The sequence below is a fragment of the Tarenaya hassleriana genome, unplaced genomic scaffold (assembly GCF_000463585.1).
Source record: "Tarenaya hassleriana unplaced genomic scaffold, ASM46358v1 Cleome31, whole genome shotgun sequence".
Classification (NCBI taxonomy): domain Eukaryota; kingdom Viridiplantae; phylum Streptophyta; class Magnoliopsida; order Brassicales; family Cleomaceae; genus Tarenaya; species Tarenaya hassleriana.
The window spans coordinates 1,521,340-1,534,015 of record NW_010966274.1 but is presented as its reverse complement, the minus strand read 5'-3'; the positions used below and the strand labels follow the sequence as shown (position 1 = coordinate 1,534,015).

General features: G+C 42.7%; 3 protein-coding genes across 7 annotated transcripts in view; all 3 read right to left on the bottom strand.

Annotated features, from left to right (window-relative positions):
* LOC104820635 overlaps positions 1-1,130 on the bottom strand; it is a 3,306-nt gene extending 2,176 nt beyond the window's left edge. The window contains exon 1 of the mRNA XM_010551166.2: positions 3-1,130. Within this exon, the coding sequence (XP_010549468.1) occupies positions 3-833 (831 nt within the window). The 5' untranslated portion in view covers positions 834-1,130. The remainder of the gene's footprint in view (positions 1-2) is intronic.
* A 112-nt stretch (positions 1,131-1,242) lies between these two features.
* LOC104820634 lies at positions 1,243-4,722 on the bottom strand. Of its 5 annotated transcripts, XM_010551164.2 has the most exons (9): positions 4,517-4,722; positions 4,389-4,422; positions 3,580-4,286; positions 3,045-3,233; positions 2,839-2,930; positions 2,687-2,746; positions 2,529-2,598; positions 2,154-2,357; positions 1,503-1,871 (listed from the first exon to the last, which is right to left on the bottom strand). In XM_010551164.2, the coding sequence occupies exons 3-9, from the start codon at positions 4,237-4,239 to the stop codon at positions 1,503-1,505; spliced, it is 1,644 nt and encodes a 547-aa protein (XP_010549466.1). In that variant the 5' UTR covers positions 4,240-4,286; positions 4,389-4,422; positions 4,517-4,722. The 5 variants fall into 5 exon arrangements, with proteins under 5 accessions (XP_010549462.1, XP_010549466.1, XP_010549464.1 ...); XM_010551162.2 differs by having other exon boundaries at positions 4,389-4,722; XM_010551161.2 differs by having other exon boundaries at positions 3,580-4,422.
* A 7,198-nt stretch (positions 4,723-11,920) lies between these two features.
* Positions 11,921-12,676, bottom strand: part of LOC104820703 (probable C-terminal domain small phosphatase) — an 891-nt gene continuing 135 nt past the window's right edge. The window contains exon 2 of the mRNA XM_019203341.1: positions 11,921-12,661. Within this exon, the coding sequence (XP_019058886.1) occupies positions 11,943-12,620 (678 nt within the window). The 5' untranslated portion in view covers positions 12,621-12,661 and the 3' untranslated portion in view covers positions 11,921-11,942. The remainder of the gene's footprint in view (positions 12,662-12,676) is intronic.

Sequence of the window (12,676 nt, the reverse complement as noted above, 5' to 3'; positions counted from 1 at the left end):
TGCAATGGCGCGTGCAGAGGGACCAGTCCCCTCAGCGCCACCGCCTCGCTGTACGGCGCGTTGAAGTTCATCGTCGTCGTCAGGACGGTGATGTTCCGAGCCTTCATCGCGGCGGCGAACGACCCGGTTCCGCCGCCGACGTCGATGCCGAGACGGAGGACGGAGTTCGATGACTTGGCGAGTTGGAGAAGCTGCGAGATCGGGAGATCGAGCTCGGATTTGTAAGATGAGAACTGGGTTTCGGATTTCTCGAGGGATAGATCGAAACCCAGATCGGGGAATTTCGAGGTTAAGCAATCGAAGCTCTTGCAGGAGTAGTAAGACCATATGACATTCGAATCTGGCTTCGTCACCGACGGATTTCTTGTCGTCCGGGAGAAACAGCGACGGCGAGGAAGTGGGTGACAACCTCGGAGGATGAGCTTCTCGGCGAGATCGGAATCTGAAGGACAGAGAGAAAATGGCGTGTAGGTCATGTACTGGTGGAGAAGATCAGGGTGGTTATGGCAAGCGGAAGCGATGGGTGAGAGCTGGGAGTACAGTAGAAGGTCCTTGGGAGGTGCGGCGGCGGCGGAGGGCAAGGCGTCTGAGATCGACGCGCCGGTGGATGCGGATTTGGCGGTGTCGGGTTGGTGGGTGGTGAGATGGGAGATTGCCGCGCGAATGGTGTGGAGCTGTCGGAGGAGATGGTCGGGGACAGGCGGAGCGGACGGCGGCTTGACGGCGGACTGGAAGAAGCTGGTTGTGGAGGAGAGGTGGTAGAGAGAGAGGATGTTGGTGGCAACCATGGCCACGAGGAGAAGCAGGTTCAGGCTCATAGTGAAACCCGCCATTGTTACAGCTTCCTCAGCTTCTGCGACTCTTGTCAGATCTTCTTGATTCTGAAATCCTGAGTTCTGGGTTTCTTGAATCTGACAGTCTGGTGATCTGTGTGAAGCTTAGATGCGGAAGATCTCACGAATTTGTCAGTTTGGTTGGAGAAATCGGATGGAAGTGAACTCTCCAGAGAGAACGATATAAACTTAGCAAGGACCAGAAGTCAAACTCTTGTCGGAGAGAGAGAGAGAGAGAGAGAGAGAGAGAGAGAGATCTGGGCTCTGTTTCCCAGTGGTCGGTTTTGACTGCAGTCACACGCAGATAGATACATACATACACATGTATATACATATATATACATATATATATATATATATAAATGGTATAGGACCTTCACATAATTGATTCATTGTCCAAATCTTTGCATGGAAAAAGGGTAATGATCAATCATAGATCAAAAGTTGTCAGCACAGTGAAATTCATTCTGGTCTTGTCCTAACAATGTAGATTCCACACAGAGACATATTCCATGGACCTGTCTGCTCAAAAGTCTTAGCCTTTGAGTTTGTTTCAGCATCCAGATGGCCAAATTCTATCAACTACAACAGAAAACTATCAAAATACAACAAGATGACCCTCGAAGGTTCACCATATAAAAGAAGATCAAGACACAGTTTTAGGGTTTTTCACTGGATCAGAACATAGTCTGCATCAAGAACATCTCCTGCGGTGGGAGAAAGGTTGTTTCTCCGAACCTGAGCATGAGTTTCCGCTTCATGCTGAAACATCTTAACCAGGTCTTGTAACTCTAGTTTCCTTACTTCGACTTGTTCCTCTGTCACAGGCTTCTTTAACCCGAGGTAAACCAGACCGACCACGATGAGGACAGCTCCTACGAAAACCATGATCCCGGAGAACAAACCAAACGCGTATGGAGCGTTCTGGCTGCCCGGGATACCGTCCACGTTGATGCCAAACAAGCCTGTGATTATGGTAAGGACAAGCCCACATCCTCCAAAGACAGCTAAGTTGTGGTTTACTCTTAGGCTTTTGTCCTGAAAGTAGGTGTCATGATATGAGAAAAAGAATTGACAAGATCTCACCCCAGTTGAGAAGTTCTGAAACTAGAAAGGTTCTGAAAAACAGGTCCAGGGTTTAGGCGTTGAACTCTTACTTACGAGAGAGAGGATCGGGTAATGGCTTATTGCAGATTATGTCGGCATATGGATCGATAAAACAGTGAATAAACAAAATTCAGGAACATCGAAGTTTTACTCGGATAATTCATTCGATATGATAGTTTACAATCAATGGTTATTATTTTCTTGAGGACAGACCTGTAACCATGCACGGACATTGCTTTGCATAACATCCTGGATAGTGAATAAACGTCCCCGAACTGCTTCTTGTTCCTCCATCATTTCCCTCGTGCTCTTCCTTACACTCTCCAACAAGTATCTTGCCACACTTCCCCTCAAATGCAGGAGAAGCTCGAAGATGATCTCTTCTCTTGCGTGTAGCGACCACTTCACTCGGATGACCTGCCATGGAAAGGAGGAAGACTGTTTTTACTTCATGATCTAGTCCAGTCTTGCAAAGAATACCGACAAAATGGCATATTCTCAGGCAAGAAAAGTTTTTTTTTCTGCCCTTTTTTTTTTTCCATCTTCATTTGGAGGTGATTTTGGACAAGGATGTGCAAGTGAAGTGACCTGTCTTGACAATTTTCTGATCTCTTGGTTCAGAATGATACTGAAAAGATTCAAGTCCTCGTGGTTTCTCCTAATGATACGAAAAAGAGAGCGTTTCTGTTAGCAAAACGTGTAACCCGTAAAAAAATTGCAAGAAAAAGATTGATGTCTAGAAGAACCTGTTCACAAACTTCAGTTCGATTTCATCTGCTTCACCAAATATCGATTTGCGGAATAATCTGTAACACAAAATAACTAGAAGTAAACTCGATGCGAAAATCATAACAGCATACAGACACCGGGGAAAAAGAAAAGATAATGCTAAATTCACCTATCGTCCCAACGAGTAAGACGACAAGCTAAATGTGCTATGACCTCATGAACTGTTCTCGGCACGTTATAACCTCCTGCGTAAAGTAGCTCCTATCAGGAAAAGCCAAAGGCATTAACACAGGCCGGTACTAAATCCTCGCGTCCTGATTTCTTCGGATGAAAAGAATCAAGAAAGAATAAAAGATTGATGATTTGTGAACAGACCTGAACTTCAGTGATGCCCAGGACATTGATGTTTGATACATTTCCTTTTATGTGCATAACAGTTATCAAGAAATTTTTAGCTTGCCATGATCGGAGAACAACAGGGACATCGTCCTCGTTGACCGATGGATCACCGGCCGATTGTCCTAAAAGCTCAAATAGCAAACCCCCCGCAACCCTCACTGGAACCTTAGAAATAGATAAAAGAAACAAGAAGTTATCCAACAACTATATTAGAGATGATTTAAGGCAACAGACAGGAACACTATTAAAATAAACCTCTAATTGAACATTATACAGATGAAAATATCGTAAGCCAGGCAGACAATTCCAAATGTATCCAAATATTACAGCGTATTGGTCAAACTCTTTTGCAAGAACATCAATACACCGAAAAACAGAATGTGGGTTTCTTCTGAAACCGAAAATGTAGATTCAAGTTAGATTGTTGTCTTATATCAGCTCAGCTCTCATCCCTTTCATAACAATTCCGGGTCAACATTAGTGATTTTAGAACTGAAAACAAGGCACATACCTCATATAGAAGGTGTTTCATCCGTTCACTTATTAGCTTACTTTCGTCTCTCAACGCTAAACTAATAGCAGGATGTAGCCATTGAGCATTTCTGAGCCATGAATCAACAGATGGGTGTCCGGCCACCACATGACACCACCATGTCGGACCTCCTGGCCGTTCCCAGTAAGGAGCTGCTAAATCTGCAACAGGGACATCCTCTTCATCATCCATCAACTCTGTACTCTGTAATGGCCACTCTGAATTCACTTGTACTGTTTGAACTAGTTCTGAAATCCTAGACCATCCAATAGGTACCCAACGACTACCCTCAAAGCTCTCCAATTTCCCCGGTTGAAACCCCTGGCCATCTTTATGACCGTGAGAAGATACGGCCCTTTCCCTCAGATCATCAATGGCAGAGGAATCAAAGAATTGACCATCCCCAGTTCCTGGGGAAGAAGAAACCCCTAAGGGTCTGTCCAGTTTCTTGCTTGGCAATGTGGAAACAGACTTTCCACCTGTGTTTTTCCTCGTGCCTCGGACAAATTCAAAGGCGCAGATAAGGCCATCTGTCCAAAGATCACTCCTGGGTGTACCAGAATTGTTCTTACTTTCAGGGTTCTTGAGCTTTTTCTCCCTGGTGGATGAATGGCTCTCCCTATATTCACTCATGCTCATCGAATGTAACTACGACAGCTTGTTATATTCCTCGTACCCTGAATGGACTGATAATCTTTCACATCAGCATCAACCTTTAGCAAAATAAATGCCCAGTGCAACGAGTGATCCAGATCATCTAAGAACTAGCAAAAAGGTACAGACTTTACCAGATTTTTCTATGAAACATCATGACAGGAGCATCTATGGCGGAAATCAGAAAGAAACATGAATTCAGAGACAGAAATTTCGAGGCTTTACTCGAAACCCAGGATTCATTACTCGAAAGAACACGAACCTGGAAGAAAGCAAACGGGAAATCCGAGCAGAACTATGTCTGAAGACACGCGCATGGAAATGGGATGTTAATAGATTCAACGACGAGGAAGAAGATGATGAAGAGAAGAAGAAAAGAGATGGGTCTTTGCCTGAGAACACAAAAACCCGGTGAGAATAACAAAAACTCGATCAATTTCTAAGATTCTTGTGGATGGAGGTTGATTGCTCCATCCATCAGTAAAGCGGAAAAGCTACGATAAAATGCGCATCGTATGCTAATATGCGCATCCTATGCTCAAAATTTTAAAGCACTTTACTTTAAAAGAGATGAAGAATCGTATATTAAAATTCATTTACTCAAAACTCGTAACAGTGTCTATAACAAATTGAGATATCGTGTTTGTGTTTATTATTTGCTAAATTGCAAAAAAAAAAAAAATTGAAAAATCCCATGTAAATATCATATAAATACTTCAACTTTACTAAAAATATCTTATAATATTCCAATTATTCATTATTCTAAAAATATCATATATATATATATATATAGATAGATAAATCATTAATCCCATTTTACATAGTCAAGACCCCGGATCTATTAAAAATGACGTGATTAAAATTTCAATTTTTGATGAATATTTTTTTGGGAACAATAGCCTGAACAATATTAATTTAAAAAATACCATACGTTCAATTTTATTTTTTTTACTAAAATATATAAATTTTAAAAATATTTTAATAAACTTATATAAAATTTGAAAATATATGAGGATGTGAGTTTCTAACGATATTTACAAGGTTAATATATTTTGGCATAAGTTTAGAGTTTGTTTATCTATATGATAATTTAAAAATATTCATAATTTTTCATATTGTTATTTTTTTATATTTTTCGGTTTTAGTCAATTTAATCTATAGTATGTACTTAGTTAATTTAACTCTTATTTTATTCAATGAAAAATAATTATATCATTGAATTTAGATTTAATTGGATTTTGTTGTACTAAAGCAAAATATCGGAATTGTGAAATCCGCTAAATGAGAAGGAGTCTTCAAAGTTCAAAAACTCTCTCCTCTCACACACATGCACCAAAAAAAAGACAACTTTCGAGAAAAAGCCGGAGGAAATCACAGAGCTGAGAGAGTTCGTCAGTATCCATGTCGGAATCTAGCTCAAGCTTCTCATCTCTTCTCCTCGTCACCTTCCTCCTCCTCCTCTCTCCATCTCTCTCATATTCGACACCTCTGGTTCATCCTTCGAATCGGGAGCCGTTGGAGATCCAGACAAACATGAAGTCGGACAAGAACAATCGGATCCCCAAGTGCTGCGAGATCAGGACCAGATCTCAGTGCTCATCTAACCCTAGATGCCGATGGTGTCGGAGCAAAGTTCTCGACGATTCCTGTTTCAGCAAGACCGAAGCTTGGCGACTCCCCAACCAAGTATTCCTCTGTGACGCATAACTCATGGGTTGGTTTCTGATAAATATCAAGCAAGGATGAAGAATTGCATAATGCGGCTGTGTTCTTCTTATTGAATTTTCAGAGCTTACAAAGTTTTTATATATGTAAGAGACGTAAGCTAACCTAAAACAGAACAAGGAAAGTACAATCCTGTAATGCTGATACTTAGGAACAAATAGATTTATAATTCCGATTTGGGTTAGTTACCAAATCTTCTCGTATCTCCGCAATACCCCCCCTCAAGTGGGAGCGTACACATTGTGTATGCCCAACTTGGTTAAGAACATAGCGAACTCCTTTTGACCGAGTGCTTTGGTAAAGATGTCCGCTAGTTGAGCGCATGAAGAAACATGACGAGTCGAGATTAGGCCGTTCTTGATGTGATGTCGGAGGAAATGACAATTGACCTCGATATGCTTCGTACGATCGTGGAATACGTCGTTTGCCGCAATGTGAAGAGCTGGTTGACTGTCACAGTTGAGAATCATGGCGTCAGAATGATGAACACCGAGCGAGAAGAGGAGAGCTTTGAGCCAGAGTAGCTCACAAGTTGTGACGGCCATTGCTCTGTACTCAGCTTCAGCGGAAGAGAGAGAGACAGTAGGTTGCCGCTTCGAACGCCAAGAGACTGGGGAGGAGCCAAGCTGTATAATGTAACCGGATAGAGAACGTCGTGTCCGAGGATCTCCGGCCCAGTCTGAGTCGCACCAGCCATAGAGTCGTAAGTCAGAATCAGAACGTAATAGAATACCCTGGCCCGGATTAAGCTTTAAGTACCGAACGACCCTGAGAGCAGCCTGCCAATGATCTTCCCGAGGGTTCTGCATAAACTGCGATAAAATGTGGACAGCATAAGTGATATCAGGTCGAGTTGCAAGGAGATAAAGTAATTTGCCAACAAGTCTTCTGTAGCGTTCTGGATCTTGAATGGCGGCACTGTCACTGATTGTGAGACGATGGTGTTGCTCCAATGGAAACTGCGATGGTTTACTGGCTAATAATCCAGTCTCAGCAATTAAGTCAAGCGTGTATTTCCGCTGGCATAAGGAGATCCCAGTGGAATTTCGGGCTACTTCAATGCCTAAGAAATACTTTAGACTTCCCAAATCCTTCATTTTGAAGCATCGGTTCAGATATGTCTTGAAGTCAACCATTGCTTGAGGAGAATCACCCGTAAGAAGAAGATCATCGACGTATATCAGAACATGTAGACGAGTGGTCGTGGTCTTCAAAATAAACAAGGAATGATCAGATTCCGTTTGTCGGAAACCGTACTTCGTTAATGCCATAGTGAGCTTAGCAAACCAGCAACGTGGCGCTTGCTTTAGCCCATAAAGTGATTTGCGAAGCCGGCATACGACATTAGGTGTGGAGAATTGGAATCCGGGGGGAGGTTTCATGTATACCTCTTCGGATAAATCACCATGGAGAAAGGCGTTGTGGACGTCCATTTGATGAACATCCCAATTACGGGCTGCCGCAACTGCGAGAAATGTTCTGACGGTAACCATTTTTGCCACAGGAGCAAAAGTGTCGTTGTAATCAATACCTTCGGTTTGTCGGTTTCCTAAGACAACGAGTCGAGCTTTATACCGTTCAACACTTCCATCAGACTTGTACTTAATTCGGTAAACCCATTTGCATCCTATAGCTTTCTTGTGATGCGGTAAAGGTTCCAGTGTCCATGTCCGATTGTGTTGAAGAGCAGAGATTTCATCAGACATTGCCTTTTTCCATCGATCATCTATAGAAGCTTCGGAAAATGATCGGGGTTCTGTCTCTTCTGTGAGTCTGGCGAGGAATGCTCTGTGCCTGGGAAATAGTCGGTCATATGATAGGTAATTCTCAAGAGGGAATGAGGTACCTGATGCGACAGTCACAGAGTTGGTAATAAAATCCTTCAGCAATATGTTTTTGTACTTTTGCCTCTGACCGCGACCAAGTAGCAGGGAAGAGGATGTGTCTGGCGAAGATGGTACTGTAGCAACAAGCATAGGATCAGTTTCAGGTGGTACTAAAGAAGATGACGATGATGGTTCAGACATGATGGGAGATTGTGGTATAATCTCCTCTGATGAATTCTCGGTTGCAGATGTGCTCGAGGAAGCAGATTGAGGCAGCGGATGCGGGACCAAAACAGCTGGGTCTTCATCATCAGGTATATATACAGGTGTAGGCTGCATAGCTACTGGTGAAGCCGTCGATTCAGCCTTGTCGGAAAAAGGAAAAATCGTTTCAACAAAGACCACATCTCGGGAGACCATCATCTGTTTCGTGTCGAGATTATATAATCTCCAACCTTTCTGACCATATGGATAGCCTAAAAAAACACAGCGAGAGCTTCGATGTTCAAATTTGTCCTTGGTTTTGCTCGGTGTATGAGCATAGCACAAGCTACCAAATACACGCAGATGGCTATATCCTGGAGAATGGCCATGAAGAACCTCATAAGGGGTTTTATTTTCAAGAACAGATGATGGGATCCTGTTTATCAGATATGCTGCCGTCAAGACGCTCTCTCCCCAAAAATCAATGGGAAGGTTTGCCTGAAAAAGCAAAGCCCGAGCAACGTTGAGGATATGGCGGTGTTTCCTCTCAACACGACCATTTTGTTGCGGTGTACCTACACAAGAGGTTTCGTGTAGGATTCCTTGTGCTGAAAAATAAGGTCGAAGGCTGATAAATTCCGAGCCGTTATCAGATCTTATTGTTTTCACTGCTGCGTTAAACTGACGTTCAACAAGTGCAATAAAATCTCGCAGCTTGGTTTGAGTTTCATGCTTCCCTTTCATCAAAAAAATCCATGTTCCTCTGGAAAAATCATCCACAATAGTTAAAAAATACCGCGCTCCAGAAAAAGAAGGTGATCTATATGGTCCCCATATGTCACAATGGACAAGCTCGAAAATGGCTGATGTCTTATTTCGACTCAATGGAAAAGGTTCTCGTGTTTGTTTTGCTCTGAGGCAAACATCACAAATATCCGAATCAGAAAATGAAACAGCTGAAACATCAAGAGCGGAAATCTTTGACAGTGCCTTTGGAGAAAGATGACCCAACCGCTGATGCCAAAGATCAGCTTGTTGAGATTTCTGTGTCCGAGTTACTGCTGAAGTAGCCGCTCCTCTGTAGTAAAATAAACCTGATCGTTGCTCACCCGCTCCAATCAGCGTCTTGGAAGTCCGGTCCTGAATTATACAGAAGGAAGGAGCAAACGTAACATAACAATCAGTGTCAACCATCATCTGACAGATAGAAATCAGCTGGCAATGCAATCCCGGAACAAACAGCACATTTGAGAGACGTAGATTGGGCCCGAGAATCACTGATCCAGAGAGAGACGCAGAAACTGTTCTGTTGTCGGGAAGTATGACGGAGCACGGAGGAATAGAAGTAATATCAACCAAGGACGAGATTATTCCAGTCATATGTTGAGAACAACCACTGTCAAGTATCCAAGGGGCTGAAAATTTCTTACCAGATATATCTTCCTGATTGTTGACTTTGGAGCAGTTAAGCAGAGACATGAGGTTGTTCCACTGTTCTTGGGTAATGCCCGACAGCATGGGCTTTTCTGCATCCGTTGAGGGAGGCGCATGTGGGAGAGATGAGACGTGGGTCACGTTTGCTCGGGCAACAGCTCCCCGAGGACGATCAGATGATGTTCCTTTCCCTCGAGCAACTGTTGTTCTGTTTCGTGGTCTCTCGCCCCACCAATCGGGATATCCGATTAGCCGAAAACAGCTTTCAGCTAAGTGGCCAGATCTACCACAGTGGGTGCAGAGGATCGTCTTGTCTTTGTCATCATCTTTAGGTCGGGGTTTCAGAGAAGTTCGGACTGAAAAGGCTGCGACGTCTGGTCTTTCATCGTGAGTTTGAATGATATGCTTAGCATCTTCATCTTGCGAGACAATGTTGTAAGCTTCCTCCAAAGTTGGAAGAGGAAGACGAGAGAGTAAGTTTGAGCGAACAATCGCATATCTTGAGTCATCGAGTCCCAACAAGAATTCAAATAACCTGTCTTCTTGACGTTCTTTTTCAAGAGTCCCGCCAACATCACATGTACAGTGATTGCACTTGCAATACTTGAGGGAACGGAAATTGGCTAAGTCATCCCACAGTTTGGTTAACTTACCAAAATATGCCGCGACCGTCATCCCTTGTTGGCGGCAATTAGCGAGATCAGTTCGGATCTTTAGCAGTCGAGGAGCATTGGATCTGCCGAATCTCCTTTTCAGATAATCCCAAAGGTCTTGGGCCAGTTCACGATGCACAACATCAGATCGGATATTGGAGTCAAGAGTGTTCTTGATCCAAGAGGCAATGAGTGCGTTATTTGTATCCCAGTCTTCAAAATCGGGGGAAGTTTCAATCGGTTGTGGAATAGTTCCGTCGACAAAACCGAATTTCTTTCGGGACTTCAAAGCTTGGCGAATATTGATCGCCCATTCATCATAGTTTTCTCCACGCAACAAAGGCTGTGAGAGAATCAGGCCGGGGTTGTCGCTCGGGGTTAAATCATATGGAGAAATAGTTCTTCGTGGAGCTGGAACAGGTTCAGCAACAGTCGGTCGTGCCATTGTTGGCGGCGTGGTCTGGGTCGGAGGTGAATTGGTCGGGGTCGGGGTCGTCATGAGATTGAAATTTCGTAGTAAGATTTAGAAGGGTTCGTGCTCTGATACCATGATAAATATCAAGCAAGGATGAAGAATTGCATAATGCGGCTGTGTTCTTCTTATTGAATTTTCAGAGCTTACAAAGTTTTTATATATGTAAGAGACGTAAGCTAACCTAAAACAGAACAAGGAAAGTACAATCCTGTAATGCTGATACTTAGGAACAAATAGATTTATAATTCCGATTTGGGTTAGTTACCAAATCTTCTCGTATCTCCGCAATAGTTTCAACCAAAAAAACTCATGGGTCGATTTAGGTTTTGTCTTCATTGGAGTTCTTTCCGCCAATTTCATGGGCATATATAGGGATACTTTTGTTGATTTCTCTCCAAATTTTCTTGTATCTGTTTACTTTTCTCTTTCTGTAACATCCTTTGTATTGTATTTGTGTTGGGTATCTTGTTGAATCAGACAATTCTTGACCCGCATACCTATTGAAATTTGAAAGATGCTTCCTTTCGGGTTTATGATTTGATCTTTTTTCTTATACTTCTTTTGAGCTCACTTTAGTTTATGTTAATGGAGTTCTGATGAAGTCACTTGAAAAGGTCAAGACTTTTGTTACTGAACTCTGCTGAATTTGCGGCTACCATATGCTATTTCTAAGATAATGAATAGGGTAGTCAGAAAGGTCGATTGCTTTATGAATTGTGGAAGGAGCATGAGAATGTAATCCTCTGGGTTGAATTGGGTTGATGGATGACATTGTGTTATGCTATTTTTGTCTCAAAAGCTTTTGGCTTTTTGGGTGCAGAGTAGAATCCAGTGTCGGATCGATGTTGTTTTTAATTCAATTATAAGTTTGTGCGGGTTGATTTGTGTGTTATGCCATGCTTGTCTTCGTCTGAAAACATTCTGCCATCCCGTGTCTGATTATCGTTGTTTCGCTTCTCATTACAAGTTTTATGTGGAGTTGATCAGGTTCCTGTGGGTGTTCTAATGGCGTTTACATGTCATCTCGAGGTGGTCATTTGCTTCACTGTCGATCTTCTTCTGCATATCAATTTCATTCATGGCTGTTCCACAGATGTAATTCTTTTTTTTCTTAAAAAAAAATTCTGATCTTGAATATCTGCTAGAACAAATGCTCTTTATTGTTTTGTTTTTTTCTTTTTTTCCCCTCTTTTTCTGATACAATTTAATGTTTTCCAGGTCAAGCTCCCGACATATGTTGGTGCAACGCTGAAGAAGGAAGCATCCATCTTCAACGAAAAAAACCAAACGCCTATATCGTCCCTCCCCGAAGAAAAAATGAGAAAGAAAACATCCAAGAAAAGGAAAACAGGATTTGGAAATAAAGCAATATCAGATCAGCTGGTCGGCTCGAAATATGTTGACGGCATCCCTCATATCCTCATACCGGTAACATCTGTCAAAGAAATCCGCGAGCTTCATCAGTTCTCGGTCGTTCATATCATCCACGAAAGGTTTTATAGGCACACCATTCTCCGGGTGCAACATGAAAGAAGATGGATTGTCATCAACAATTAAAACATTTCCGAGCTCTTTTCCCTCCACTAAAGATAAGTCCTTCACATATTTCCCGTTCATTTCCTTGCATGAGTCTCTATACAGCCTCTGTGAGATTATGTGTTTCTTATCCAGCTTGTCCAGAACCTGTGAAGCATAGTCTGTTATCCCGGCCGTGAATACCACCACTTTGTAGTTTTCACTAATCCTTTCCAAGAATTCATCCACGCCCGGACGCTTCACCACAAACATTGGTATAACCGTCCCTTCGATTTTCACCCTCACCATGAAATCGGTTTTAACTCTTGGTGGCTGCATTGTAGAGTGCACCAATGTTTCGTCAAGATCAAGAACAATTGTCCTTTTCTTGTTTGTAGATTTCAGAAGGGGGAGGATGCGTTTCTCGGATTTCTTGTATCCTTGTTTTGTAGTTTGCCGGCTGGAAGTGGTGGTTGCACTAACGAGTTTTGAAAAACAACGGAGAAGGCGGCTATGAAAAGTTAAGATGGACATATCGAGGGATGTGAGGATGGAGCCGGCTACTGCAGTGGCTGGGGGCCGGGCCATTG